General features: G+C 48.4%; 7 protein-coding genes across 7 annotated transcripts; 3 read left to right on the top strand and 4 right to left on the bottom strand. All coding sequences in view use genetic code 12, as the record gives it.

The window, feature by feature from the left end:
- Positions 1 to 94: 94 nt before the first annotated feature.
- Positions 95 to 4,402, bottom strand: SPT6 (chromatin-remodeling histone chaperone; the record flags this gene model as incomplete). Its single annotated transcript, XM_025478607.1, has 1 exon — positions 95 to 4,402. The coding sequence occupies one exon, from the start codon at positions 4,400 to 4,402 to the stop codon at positions 95 to 97; it is 4,308 nt and encodes a 1,435-aa protein (XP_025338080.1).
- Positions 4,403 to 4,561: 159 nt separating this feature from the next.
- Positions 4,562 to 5,227, bottom strand: CXQ87_000019 (uncharacterized protein; the record flags this gene model as incomplete). Its single annotated transcript, XM_025478606.1, has 1 exon — positions 4,562 to 5,227. The coding sequence occupies one exon, from the start codon at positions 5,225 to 5,227 to the stop codon at positions 4,562 to 4,564; it is 666 nt and encodes a 221-aa protein (XP_025338079.1).
- Positions 5,228 to 5,360: 133 nt separating this feature from the next.
- CXQ87_000018 (uncharacterized protein) lies at positions 5,361 to 7,687 on the bottom strand (the record flags this gene model as incomplete). Its single annotated transcript, XM_025478605.1, has 2 exons — positions 5,361 to 6,833; positions 6,878 to 7,687. 2 exons carry the CDS (start codon positions 7,685 to 7,687, stop codon positions 5,361 to 5,363), a joined length of 2,283 nt encoding a protein of 760 aa, XP_025338078.1.
- Positions 7,688 to 8,877: 1,190 nt separating this feature from the next.
- Positions 8,878 to 9,780, bottom strand: CXQ87_000017 (uncharacterized protein; the record flags this gene model as incomplete). The annotated part of the gene is made up of 1 exon (XM_025478604.1): positions 8,878 to 9,780. The coding sequence occupies one exon, from the start codon at positions 9,778 to 9,780 to the stop codon at positions 8,878 to 8,880; it is 903 nt and encodes a 300-aa protein (XP_025338077.1).
- A 99-nt stretch (positions 9,781 to 9,879) lies between these two features.
- On the top strand, positions 9,880 to 10,923 carry BTS1 (farnesyltranstransferase; the record flags this gene model as incomplete). The annotated part of the gene is made up of 1 exon (XM_025478603.1): positions 9,880 to 10,923. One exon carries the CDS (start codon positions 9,880 to 9,882, stop codon positions 10,921 to 10,923), a length of 1,044 nt encoding a protein of 347 aa, XP_025338076.1.
- A 257-nt stretch (positions 10,924 to 11,180) lies between these two features.
- Positions 11,181 to 12,506, top strand: CXQ87_000015 (uncharacterized protein; the record flags this gene model as incomplete). The annotated part of the gene is made up of 1 exon (XM_025478602.1): positions 11,181 to 12,506. One exon carries the CDS (start codon positions 11,181 to 11,183, stop codon positions 12,504 to 12,506), a length of 1,326 nt encoding a protein of 441 aa, XP_025338075.1.
- Positions 12,507 to 13,107: 601 nt separating this feature from the next.
- CXQ87_000014 (uncharacterized protein) lies at positions 13,108 to 13,563 on the top strand (the record flags this gene model as incomplete). The annotated part of the gene is made up of 1 exon (XM_025478601.1): positions 13,108 to 13,563. One exon carries the CDS (start codon positions 13,108 to 13,110, stop codon positions 13,561 to 13,563), a length of 456 nt encoding a protein of 151 aa, XP_025338074.1.
- Positions 13,564 to 14,020: the final 457 nt, after the last annotated feature.

The raw sequence follows: 14,020 nt of genomic DNA, 5'->3' as shown, positions 1-14,020 counted from the left end.
ACGGTTCGCTGAGAAGACTTCATATTTATATCAAAAATCTACGCCGTTTTCGTTGTATGATCTTATTATATATAACACATTTTTTTTGACAAATCTAGTAGCCGTAGCCGCCGTATGGCTGACTGTGGCCTCTCGACTTGTCGTTGACAAGACTCTTGAATGTCTGCTTGAAACCATTACATAATCTCATCATGTTGGGGTACGAGAACCCCTTCAACACAAACCCGTTGCATTCTGTCTTCACGTGCCACGTCGTCACCGGCGTCTTGACGTTCACCTTGAAAAGTAGCAAGAACCAGCCTGGTGCTTTGTGGTCATAACAGAACACATAGGCACTGTTCTTGGGGTTGGCCTTGGTGTATGATTCCAACCACTCGTGGACTTCCGAAAGGGTACCTTCACGGAACTTAGGATGGCGGCACATCTCATTGACGTGCTTGGCGATTGCCTGAACATGCTGGAATACCATCTGATCCAAGTCAGAGTATTTCTTACCTTCGACGATGTATTCCTTGCCGGCATTGTGGACAATTTCCTTGACACTGAGATGCTGGAACAAGTTATTGGCCACCTTCCAAGTAGCAGTCAAGTACTCTGGGCCTCTGGATGATGGTCTGATAACACAGTCACCAACAGACTGAGGCGCAAGGTACTCTTCGGCTTGTCTGGCATTGAAGTTGTGGAAAAGTGGATGCTGCACGTTTCTTGTCTTTGCAAGTTTGGCATTCTCCTTGGCTCTTTCCTTTTGTTTGTCGTGCTCCTCGAGCTGGAAGTCCCACTTAAGAGGGTCTTTGATGAATTTGGGACCAGATGACTTCTTGATGTCTTCGGGAAGGGCACTGAAACTTGCACCAAAACCCTCGTAGTTGACATCCAAGACAACAACCTGAATGACCTGGCCTTGCTGGAAGTCAGAGTTCTTTAAGATGTGACCCTCCTCAACGGTTCCAGAAATGAGCGATGGAGTAGAAACACGCAAGAATTTGACTCTGGCGTTCTCGTCACGGAAGTTCTTGCCCACACGGTTTATGGTGACAGGACAGATTGTACCTCTATTGAAACTCTCCATGGTTTCACCGGTCAACATGCGGAACACCTCAATGACATCTAGCAAGTGGAAAGAGCGTCTGAGTTCTTCGAAGTTGTTCACAAGCTCCTCCTTGATACTTTGAAGAGTAGCATACTTCTTCTTGCCGAACTTGGACTCTAACTCCTTACCGAAAGCAGTCAAGTTCAAGTCGTCCACCTTGTTAACGCCCTCTTGCATCAACTGATAAATGATACCACCCTGCTCGTCGATATGAGCCATGTCCTCTTCATCTAAGTCGAGGGCATCGGCAGCCATCTTTCTTGCTAAACTGTAGTCCTCAGGGTGTATACGAGTAGCATCAAGTAGCTCAATGGATGAGTCCATGACAGTCACACCCTCGTCGTAAGGAATGCTGAGGAAAGACGAGCAGTTGAAGAAAATGTTTGCAGTAGAGAGCTCATTCTCAATCAAGTCACTTCTGGTGGTCAAGGTGCCAAGCTTCGAGGTGATGTTTCTGATTAAACCAGAAGCCTTTCTGGGTCCAAGCCCAGCAACATATGGTAGAAGCTGGGCGTAGTATGGGTCACGAAGGGCCTCGTTGATCTCCACGCCGACCATGTTCACGATATCAATGAAGACAGTGTCGAAAGTTTCCTGAACCACATCGTCAGAAAGGAGCTTCTGATGCTCGTAGAAGGTCAAAGACAGAATGTTGTCCTTGAGGGAGACGTACTCCAACAACGGGCTCTGAACGTACTTGGCTAAACCAACACAGTATTTGACCAAGGGAGGTTTGTCTGTAAGCTCAACAACCGCTCTTTCGGAGCTCTGGTAGAGTCTAGCTGTCTCGTCCTGACCCCAGATGACAGGAAGCAATGGCGGAGTAGCGGGATCTTGTAGATCTTCAACATTACACAAGATCTCGTATTTGGAGACGAAGTTCTTGACAATGTCATAGAGTCTCTTTGTGTTGGCGCTGTAACCAGAGACAACAATGACGTCAGGCTTGTGGTTGTAAAGTCTAGTGTCAAAGAACTCCTTGAGCTGACCAGCGAAACGTTCTCCACTGTCTCTGTCTCTGGTTGGGTTGTTGTCAGACTTGAAGTACTCGCTGATTCTTCCAGTATCTCTCACAAAGGCACCAACGACAGCACTGTCAAAATCACCCTTGCCGAATGAAAGTGACAACACGTTGGGTTTCGTGCCCTTGTCGTAGCCAAATGGCGTGAAAGGAGCTTGATCAACCTTGGCTACGAACCTCGTTCTGAGCTCTGCAGCCACAAGACGTTCACACTCACGACGCAAGTCTTCCTTGGTGTTCATGGAAACCATGGACGTCAAACGCTTGAATGCCATAGACAACGTCAACTCTCTCTCCTTGTTCCATTGCTCGGAAATCTCAGAAGTACCGTCCGATGTCAAACAGTTCAAGATGGATTGGAACCAGCTGTCGTAGTCGGATGTCTCGACCTTGATGATGATCAAACCGTTGGACTCGGCTTCAAGCATTCTGAGCAAAACGTCAGGTTTGCTAACCAAGTCTGCAGGGGAAAGGCCCTTGGCGTATTTGATGTCAGCATATGGGCTATGGTTGTCGATGCTAAGACGACCTTTTTCAGTCAAGGTGACGGAAATCGAGGCAAAGTTCTTGTAAACCTGTCTGACCTCGGATCTGATCTTGGGGTTGTGGAATATCTCTTCGGCGAATGTCTTGCGGACAGCGCTCAATGCATTTTTGGGGTCTTTGAACAAGATCTCGTCGTCCTCGACAAGTCTCTCGATGATGTCATCAGGGGTTTCATACGAGTCGTCAGTGGCATGAATTCTGTAGGGCACCTCATAGTTCTTGAGAGACTGGTCCTGGACGTTTTCTCCAAACTCCTTAGATGTGATGCCGTAGCCCTTGACGGCGTCATACAAGACATTTTCACGGATTCGCTCGAAGATGGCATATTTAGAGTGCTTCTTGCCCAGCTTAGCTTCCTCGTCCTGGCCTTCAGCCTGCTCCTCCTTAGAGTCGCTAAGCTTCTTGATTTCAGCCGAGTATGTGAAATTGATGTAGTCTTGTAAGTCTTGAATGGCAACCATTGAGTCAACAGACTGAATATCCTTGACGAGGTCGTCGTCGAGCTGAAGTGCTTCGATGATTTTTTCTGTGTTGACACGCTTCTCGTAGAGGGTGTGGTACTCCACGTCAAGACGGACAATACGCCACAAGTCGTCTTCAAAGAGCAATTTGTGAACAACATTGCGGACACCGCCCTCGGGCTCGGGCACTTCCTCTGTGTGGATCAAGAAATCTCTTCTGTGGGCACAGATGAATGGAACCTCCCAGTTGTCTTTACTGATGAACTCCACGACCTTGCCGACGGCCTCATAGAAAGGCTCCTTAAGTGGACCATCGAAAGTCTGCTGTTTTTCAGCAAACAAAATGTCACCAATCCAGCGCTTCTCACGCTGTAATTCAGCACCTTCCAAGTCCATGTAGTTGAGGTTGGCTCTGTACTTCTGGAAACGCTCGGGAACGTCAATGATACGGATCAAGTTATCCTCTTCTGTAAGCATTCTGTCTTTCAACTCCGAGTGCTCGAACACCTCGTCAAGCGCCGTAGGCTCTTGTTCGTTGTTGCCTTCCTCCTCAAGGTCCTGAGCCTCCAAGGCCCAATCGTAGTCGGCACCGTTGCCAAAGACCTCGAAAAGCTGCTGTAGACTCTCTCTGTCGACACTAGAAAGCTTGGATGTGTCCAACTTGGGGCCCTTCCGCTTGGCTCTTTCTCGCTGCTGCTGCAACTTGTGTGCTTTGGCCTCCTCCTCATCAGAAAACTCATCCTCCTCAATAAAGTCCTCGAATTCATCTAAAATGTTACCCTGGTCGCCACCACGGTCTTCATCTTCACCTCCAGCATCCTCACCTTCCCCTTCATCATCAGAGAAGAAGTCAGTAAGACGGCCTTGTTTGCCTTGTTGAGGGGCCTCTGCGGGCTCTTCGTCATCCTCTTCAGGAGCTGCTCTTTTGAGCCTTTTGAACTTGTTTTGTGAAGGTTTCAGGGGCGCAGCTCCCAGGTTCTCTCTTAAAAGCTCCAAGTCGTCATCGTCTAAAGCATCGTTTGGTTCCGAGGCTCTCTCCTTCTCTCTCTTACGCTTGTGCTTTCTGCGTTTCTTTCTCAGGGACAAATCATCGTCTTCATCATCGTCAACGATAAAACCTTCCCTGACTTTCTGGATGGCTTCTTCGTCGTTGTCGTCCTCGTCTTCTTCAGAAGAATCGTCCATCACATCGTCACCTTCCTCTGACGAATTGTCGTCGGAAGCATGTGTACGGATTTCGCTTTCCTCTTTCGGAAGAACGTCCCGCTCCTGTTCCATAGACATTTTGCTTTTTGGAGTGGAGCAGTACCCTTCCTAGTGTTTTTTCGTAGATTTTCATCCGTGCTCGGGAGGTACGGGTGTCTACACCAACTACACCATGGCTGTCCGCACTACTCTTATGCTACGCGGTGGTCCTAGGTCTATAACTTCCTATGCAAAACCTTATATGTCCATCATGTCCAGATCCAGACCGGACCCCGTTTCCATCTCGATATCACCACTGGCTTCGGCGAACCGGTCCCAGTATGTGTACAGCGATTCCGCCGCTATGCTCTCTTCCTCTGTGATCTCCTCAATGTACCGCTTATTCTCACGAGCGTTCCTGCGCAGCGTGAGCTCCCGTTGCTCCCGATAGTTTTCCTCCATGACAACCTGCCGTAGGTCGTCTAGACTGAAGTTGACTTCGGAGTAAACGAACTTCACAATCTTGCTGTAGCTTCTAAACGTGCGGACCGGCGCTCGATCAGGATGTGTAGCATTGTATCGTCTCACAAATCTGTTGAAAAGCCGCTTGACCCAACGCTGAAAGTGCAAGATCACGATCCCGGCTGGAATATACCAGCGCCCAACGGCTAGACCTTCCTCTGCCCTGGCTTGCATGCTGGCCATCAATCGTTCACTGATATACGAGTCAATTGAGCTTTTTGGCTTGCTGTTTTCATCTGTGAAATCGAGTAAGGGGTTGATCTCTAAATCTGGCTCTATCTTTTTGGGTTGGTCGTCAATACTGAGTTTTGAAAGCAATCGGTCTAGTCTGACCCGCTTATTGCCTGGCTCTATATCATCTCGAGCCCGTCGTTTTCCGAATATAGGCTGTGCTGGTGGCATGACACTAGCCATGTCTCTGCGGGATGTCTGAGATGAGCACGGAAACTCCACACTTAAATAGCGTTATCTCGGATTCTTCTGGAACCCTCGCGGCGTGTGCAGGAAACCCCGAATGGCTGCGAAATCACGAACCTCACAAAGTTTCCTCTTTGGCGTCCAAAGGAAGGTATTCGTTGCTGGTCTTAGAATCCGTCTTGGATGCAATATATTCCTGACAAAGTTGGTCGTAATAATTCTTCATGAGTTTGAGGTCCTGTATGGTCAATGAGTCAAAATCGGTATGCTGAAACTTGGTCAACTCCTCAGCTGATGAACTAAATAAGGAGTCTTCGTTGTTGGTGAAAGCATTGCTTGCTGCACTGCTTGATGATTGGTGATTCAGGTTGTTGTTGTTGGAGGTGCCCTCTTCATTGGCAAAGTTGTTGAACCACCTATCCATAGTATGGAGACTAGCTGAACGCTCACCAATAGCTGGTCTAGGCTCCTGAAATGGTGAGTCTTCAAAGGAATGCAATGAAAGATTGGACGCGTGGCCTTGATTTGGCTGCACGGTGCCAGATGGGTTGTTTGCAGCTGCGCTGAACTTCGTCATAAATTCTGATGCTGCAGATGAGAACTTCAGTGAGAAAGTGGGTTTGCGTGAATGGGTATTGATCGTGGATGACGCACCAGTGTCAAGAGACTCTGATCTTGTTCTGGACTGGTTGGGTGAAATCTTTTCTAAGAGTGTGCTGGCACGCTTTTGCCTGGTCTCATTGAGTTGAGAGTCGGAACCACCAAGGTTCTGATTCAACTCATCTTCCAAGCCTTGACGAAATTGTATCGCAGAAGAGCCGAGCTTCCCTAGAATGTTTCTCATGCGACCGAAACCATACGCTTCGCCGTTTGCAAAAGGTGCGCCATAAATGGACGATTCAAAATCATTCTGAATAACGCCTGTCTCTTTGCTCTTGATAGCTCCAGAATTTGAGCGGGAGCGGTTTACCGATGACTGAACTGCGCTGGTAATCGTGTTGAAAAGCGAACCAGAGCGCAGTCTATTGATGTCGAGCTCCTCGTCCAAGGTCTTGGCGAGTTGCTCCTCGTTTACCTCAGTCTTGACGATGGCAGGCACCGGGCTGATCTCGTCATCAAGGATCTTATGTAAGGGCTTGTTGACTAACTCGTTCTCTTTAAATGATTCTGGAATCGAGAAGCTTTCGGGTACGATCTCCTCGAGGACGGAGTTCAGCAAAAAGTAAATGACTGCCTCGAAGTTGGTGAGGTAGTACTGCAACTCGCCGTGGTTCAAGAAGTTCTTCTGTATGTGTTCTATCAAATCTTTGTCTGACTGAAGCTCTTTCGTGGCATAGATGGGATCGGAGTCGTCCTCTAACAACTCCTCACTGGCTTCCTTGAGGTTGATGAGGTCGTAGAGGTTGGAGTTGGAGTTTCTGCGCTCTCCTCTGGCAAACGGGCGTTTCTTTCCTGTTGGCTTGTAAGAGTTCAAGGACGTGTTGAGCGTGAAGGTGTTGACATCGACCTTGTAAGCGTCGATCACGTTCAAGAAGTTCTTGATGAAGGTAAGGTTGAGGTAAAGGTCGTAGGATTCTGGAGGCGAGTCGATCTCGGGACCTCTGGCACGTCTTCTGGGAGGTGGTATATGATAACGTAGATGAGCGATGGGAGCAAGATGTCGTTGTTCACCTTGGACAGGTCGTTGTAGAAGCTGGACAAGAGGCGCACAAGCAACTTCTGGGTTTTCACCAAGTACTTGAGCTTCGTGGCTGGGGTCTTCACGAGGTTGAGGAGCTTGAAGTTCTTCTTGATGTCGTGCAAAGTGGCGCTTTCCGTGGCGTCTAGGGTGAGGAAGAACTCGTCCAAGCGAGCAGACTCCTCCTTGTTCTTGGATTCACAGAAGGAGCTCAAGGGGAGGTTCAAGTTCCGAAGTAGCCTGATTTTCTCCGTCCAGAGCTGCTGCGCCCTTATATCCTTCTCGTCAAAGCGGAAGATCTTATCAAACAAGGTCAGCTTATCGCCTGGGCTGCTCGAGTTGAAGAGATCGTACTGCGCTTTCTCGATCGAGTCGACAATGGTAATAAACTTGTAGTATGCAAAGACACGGAGCTGGAACAAGGCGTGTGGATCGGTACGGCGGACCCTCTTGATAGACAGAGGGGAGTAGTTAGCCAAGGCCACCAAGTAGTCAAAGGTTTTCGGGTCATTCTGAAACATCTTCAGATTCGCCAAAAGCTGTCTTTTGTTCAGATTCAGCTGTGTGTAAATGTAGATCACCAACAGGTTGAGGTCAGCCCAAAAGTTGGCGAATAGCAGCCCCAACTCATTAAGTCCCAAAGGGTTCAGGTACCTTGGTTCCTTAAGATAAGCAACGAAAGCATCTACCAAGGCCAGCACCGCCGGATGGACCCCGCCAGACACGGATTCGTGTACTTCTTGCAGGATGGCAGAAAGCACGGACATGGTTGTGGAAGAAAGAGAAGTGGTAGGGGTTGATAGACCCTGTAGAGTGCAGGTCGGGCTTTTCGGTACTTGTGTGCCAGGAGGGCGTGTGGGGCGAAGGAGGTGAATTTTTTTATATGATTTTGACGTGGAGAACGTGACCAAGACGATGGTGATGTTCGATTTTATATTTGGAGCTCCTGTGGTGAGTTAGTGTGGGTCTTTAGTGATGCGCTACGGTGAGAAACACGCCAGAGGTGATAAGGTGATATACGTCCGGAAACTGGGGATTTTGCTGAGATCATAGATTTGGTGGATTTCGGGCCTGGCGATTTTGATGCTGTTCATAGTTTACCGTGATTTTGCTCGTGTGGGCACTTTTCGTTCGGCTTGCTTGTTTGCAGCCATTGATGATTCGCAGCCACAGCATAGCCGATATAGGCACGGTCAAGTGGGCGAAGGCGCCAAAAGGGGAAATAGTATTGAAATAGATTCGGGCAATGTGGAAAGTTCAACGGTTTCGTTTTTGAATTTTCCTTCAAGGTCAAAAAATTCCGTCGGTTCCCGAAGAACGTGGGCTCCTCGTTTACGGTGCCGGGTGTCACGGCACGCGGATGGTAAATGCGTGAGCGAGACCGAGGCGGCATCTCCATACATAGAAGGTTCCGGCTTCGAAGATTATACGATGTTGCGAACTTTCGGGTGAGTTCATTGTTCTTTTTGTGGAACCATCGGGTGAAATTATTTTTTTCCACCTCGTTTCACTATTGGTTCCCCCTCTTGCTTCGCCTCAACTGACAAGGCTAAGGATGAAACAAGAGCGGATTTCCTAGGATGTAGGCGGAACGTATCGCGGTCAAGAGGTACAAGAGAAGTAACCATTCGGCGAGTTTTGTCAGTTGGCGAGTTTAGCCGAAGTATGGCCGGCGAATTTCAATGTACCAAAGCGGAATGTCGAAAAGTGGGAACTCGAATAATCCTAGGTATCATGGCTGCAAAAGACACGGATAGTTCCTCCAAATGTAGTTACCTGGTAAATCGATCAAAAATCGCTCTGCTGCCACGCCCTCATCATAGACTGTCTCACCGATTCGAGCCGTCTGGTCCGAAACCGCACCTCGACCCAGAAACACGTCCTGTTGGTCTCCTTCAGGTAACTTCAACGCAATCTGTAGTCAATCTGCCCAGATGCTCCATTCCCTGCCACCCCGCTACTCCTCGTTGACGAGCTTGGGCACAATGAAGGCGTACCAAGGCGGAAGAACGATGAAACGCAACACGTCGCTCACAAAGTACTGCAACTTCTCCTTCAACGGGTCGCGTGTCTCGTAGGGGTCAAACGCAACCAGCCACGCCTCACGACTCTCGGTCTTGATCTCGTTGTAGATGTCCCCAAGCAAGTAGAACCTCACAAACCACCAGAAATGGCCGATAAGCATCTTAAATATCGTGCACCAGAGGAACGGGCCCGTGATAATGTGCTCAATTGTCAACTTCAAGCCAAACTGAGCGTAGATCTGAGGGATTAGCAGGAACTCGTCTGTGAACAAGTAGCTGGCCAATCCGTATGCCCAGAAAGCGTAGCGCTTTTTGATGATGAGAATAAATAACGTAAAGCCCTCGTTCGGCGAGAGCTTGCCGGAAATGTACAAGAGGATGTTATCTAGCACATGCCCCATAGCCCAGTATGTGACGGTGTAGTTTCCGGTGATGTTCTGCTGGAGATGGAATGCCACCACGGCAGAAATGGCAATCTGGCCAAGAAACCATGCAAAGTCTAGCGATTTGTAAGCTTCTAATTTTTGCTTCAAAAGGGCACGTTTACGATCGTCCAACAGACGTGCCACACTTCGTGGGAACATGCCTAATTCAATCTGGTACGGCCTCTCGAGACCGCCACATGTGGATCTCAAGTACAATAGCTGAATTAGTAGCACGAAGCTGAGGTTACCCCATGTGCTGAAAGTGGTGAACAAGCGTGGCCACATTCCTGGAAGATAGTGGAGTTTCATGGGGTTCAAAAGACTCAAGCTACACGCCGAGGAAATCACCACAATGGAGCCGATCCACGCTCTTGTGACAGGCGGTATTGCAAAAATATTGGCAATGTCCATGGCGCTGTGTTTTAGCTTTTTTTGTTTGGTGTAGGTCTGATGGTACTACCCAGTTGGAGATATATGGTGATCAATGGTCGCGCATCTGTAACTACCATCATGAACTTCAGCATAGACGAGCTTATCAACAAGACGGACACGGGGCCGGTTCCGGGCGTTTTGAAAGAGCCGTACAGCTACATTTCCAGCATTCCGGGCAACAATCAGAACATGCGGTACCGTTTCATCATCGCCTTCAACGAGATGTTCTTCAAGATCCACAATAAGGCGGTTCTCGAGGAGATCGGCACGATTATCTCGATCTTTCACGACCTGTCGTTGCTTATAGACGACATTGAAGACGCCTCGGATACACGGAGGGGCCAGGAAAGCGCCCATATCAAGTATGGCACGCCATTGACCATCAACTGTGGAAACCTCATGTACTTTGAGGCGCTCCACCAAGCTACAAATGTTCTTCCGGGACTCGTGGAGAGAACTTCTATTGACTCTGATGAGCTTCTGACCCGGACGAACAAAATCCTCGTGGAGGAAATGCTCAACTTGCATCATGGCCAAGGTCTCGATATATTCTGGAGAGACACGCTTCTAGGTCAGTGGCGGAAAGGAGAAGCCGAACTTCCGTCGGACGAAGAGTACCAGCTTATGGTGATGAACAAAACAGGCGGTTTGTTCCGTTTGGCTGTGAAGCTTTTGGCTCTTTTCGCAGACGATACCGTGGATGCTGCCAAGTTGGTGCCTTTTGCCAATTTGCTAGGAATCATCTACCAAATTCGTGACGACTACATGAACTTGGTGGACGACAGGTACCACAAAATGAAGGGCGTTGTTGGCGAAGACTTGGTAGAGGGCAAGCTCTCGTTACCTATACTTTACGCATTAAGAGAAGCACCCAGAGATTCGGCTCTCCAAACTTTTCTTTTTGACTATCTGGCCAAAGAGAGGCTAGATGCTAAAGATGCCTTGGCAGATGCCGTGCTGTCTTTGAAGACCGATACCACAGCATTGAAGCAAACATATGAGCTTCTCAAAACCTACGTTAGCAAGGCAATTGCCATCTTGAATGACAAGGGCGCCTCTAAGGATGATCTCTTATTTCAGGTGGTGGCTCATTTAGGCGATATCCCTGAGGCTTCGACCTAGTGCACTACGTGGAATTCTTGGTTCGAAGTTTGTCCTCAATTTTTGGTTCAGATCTTCGGAAACTAAAGCAATACCGTTTAACAAACCACGCATTTCGGCTCGATTATTCCTATTTATTACCTGCATTGCATAAGCATTGATCTCTGATGCCTGTCAAGGGTCTATCAGACATGCATATAAAAGTCGTCTACGCATGTGCTACAGGATCTCTCTGAGAGTATTTCCCCGTAATTAGAGATACTCAGCCGCTCAATTGCATGACAGGCTTCACCATTGAGCTTGACCACCAAAAGGTGTACACTAGCGGTGACATTGTCTCAGGGAGAGTGCATCTAGCTGTGGATGAGAAGGTCGATCTATCGTCCATTGACGTCACTTTATTCGGTTACTCGAAATCCAGGAACAAGGTTCATTCAGGTCAAGGCTATGTATCAAAACAGGAGAAGCATTTGCTTTTAAAAAAGGAAGTGACGCTATTTCCGCCACCTGATATTCAGGCCGTTTCAAAGACCGATTCGTATACATTAACAGAGGGTTCTTACAGTTACAACTTCACTTTTACATTTCCTGGAAAGGAACACAATTCGGATTGCAAAGTGGACAAGAAGTTCTTCCACAGTCACGGATACACGAAGAAGGAGCATCTTGATAGTGTTGCCTTGGCACCAACGTACTTCAACAAGACTTCTTTCGACAATTACTGCAAAATTGAGTACTACCTTGAAGCTGTGGTCAGAAACCCGTCAATTTTCAGGTTCAATAGCAAAGCCACCAAGGACTTGATGTTTCATCCTGCGAATCAAGACATGACGTACTCGGTCAACCATATCATGGGCAAAAAGAGCATATTGGAGGACTACGAAATATGCGAGAAGAAACTCAAATTTGCCTCAGATGGCAAATTGAGGGAGGATGGTTTCTTTAATAGACTCTTCCTGTCTGAGGGAACCATCGTACCTTTAAGTCTTGATATGGAGTTCAAGGAGGGTTTTGAAACACCCGTGGGACCATCAAAAAGGGTCGTGAAAACAAATGGACACATATCCGACTTCATTCTGGTTTCCCTTTGGACACCAAGCATCGGTCGATCGAGGGAATCTAAGAAGGAGGGGGAAGGTGAAAGAATGACGCTCCGCATCTCAAGCATCAAGATCAAGCTTATCCTGCGAGTCCGCTACTATGCCGTCAAACACTCTCGGAGAACAAATAAGCATGTGCTTTTGGATAAAGCTCTTGACAACGAGATCAGCCTCTCCGACTTCGAACCCGCCGAGGACAATGTTCGGTCTGGAGTCAAGGGGATGTTCAAGTTCGAATTAGACCCCCTGTGGTACGACTGTGATATAACCGACGTGGGGCAATCATTCATTACTTGCAATGTTAAGCGAGATTTTGAGCTTCAAGTGGCACTCGGAGTTGCATCATCCGAAGACATAACCAATGAGGTCGTCCTCAAAGCAGTCGGCCCAATTATTTTACAGAAGCTGGAAGGCATTGACGTAAACAGACCGGACGGATACGGAAATCCACCGCCAGAGTACGGAGATGAAAAAAATAGTGAGCCAATGGAATGGGGCGTCTAGCCGCAAAGGACTCCCGGGTGCCAATGCATAATCTGATTGATCAGACTTTCCTCTAAGCAGCACAAAGGCGCTGCATAGATGCTTTTACCACATGCCTGTCGGGATTAATGGGTACGGCAAAAAGGTGGGATTCTGGAGGACAGGGACGATGCTGGAGCCATGATCCGGCATCATGCACGTAATCAAACGTACCTGTCTCGGAACAAGCAGTGTGACATTTCGTGCCAAGCATATTGGCCAGATATCAAGAGCATAACGATCTCCAAGAAAAAATTTTGCATCGCTTAGAAGAGGCTCTTAAGCGCAACGGCTGTTGTGACTCGCATGCCGATTTCCCGCACCTGTACGTGAAGCACAAGAGGTGCATTGAATTACTGAGGTACAACAACCGGGCCGGGTCGGATGTGTCGGACCGCATGAAATTCAAAAGTGTCTGGCTGCTGTCAGCACAATCATTGATCCAGAAATGGAAAGCTAATGCAGCAGCATGGCATGAGTGGTTTTGGGGGGAAACGCCGAAGGAGGTCTGGAAAAAAATATATAAGCGTCGTCCTTCCGCCGGTGGCTTACCTCTTCTTTTTTTTTTTTTGCATCCATCATCATGAAGTTCTCTGCCATCCTTCCCCTCGGTTTCGCTGCTCTTGCCGCCGCTGCTGACTCTTCCCGCACTGTCACCGTCGCTGTCACTGCTAACGGTGCCACTTACACTAAGACCAGAACTGAGAAGTTGACCGGTCAGGCTACCACCACCCCAACTTCCGGTACCTACACCACCACCATTGTCATTGAGGGCGACGACGCCACCTACACCAAGACTGCCACCGAGACCTACGGTTTGGAGTCTGTTTCCACCACACACTTGACTGTTGAGCAGGATTCTGCTACCTACACCAAGACCCTTTCCTCGACTGTGCCAAACAGCTCTGCCATTGCGTCTGCTTCTTCTGAGGCTTCTCTGGTTGAGTCTGAAAACAGCTCTTCCTCCTCTGACGGCGCTGCTGGTAACTTTGTCGCTGTGGGTGGTGTTGCTGCTGCTGCCGCTGCTTTGCTTTTGTAAGTACATAGGCTTAGTGCTTTAATTTACTTGTATCTGGATAATCCTAGCTGTAGGCCATCGCGAGATGGATCTGATAAGCCCAGGGCTTTTAGTGTAGCCGTTTGTTTGGCTAACTAAGTCGGCTTAAGGCGATCAGCGCAATTGACTCATACAGATATTTTGTATTCTCCTAATTCCGGAGGGTCTTTGATAGAGAAAGTGGCTCCACTCGCCTATTCCTGCCTTCTGCATATTCGTAAACGATGTGGGCTCGGTCCGGTCGGATCGAAAAGATCTCACACATTTTGACGCCCTTTTTGGGTTTGCCTGAAAATCTGAAATACACAACAGACCCCAATAGACCCCCTGCAACCACAGGTGCAAATTTTTTCCTGGCTTTTTTTTGGCCCGCATGCGTCGACATGCAGCTGCACTCTCTCATGTGGGCTAAGACGCCCAAAGTCCCGGCTCTATCTGA

This window comes from Candidozyma duobushaemuli, assembly GCF_002926085.2.
Source record: "Candidozyma duobushaemuli strain B09383 chromosome Unknown A_B09383, whole genome shotgun sequence".
Taxonomy (NCBI): Eukaryota; Fungi; Ascomycota; class Pichiomycetes; order Serinales; family Metschnikowiaceae; genus Candidozyma; species Candidozyma duobushaemuli.
The sequence above is the reverse complement of the archived record's forward strand: the minus strand, read 5'-3'. Positions and strand labels throughout refer to the sequence as shown.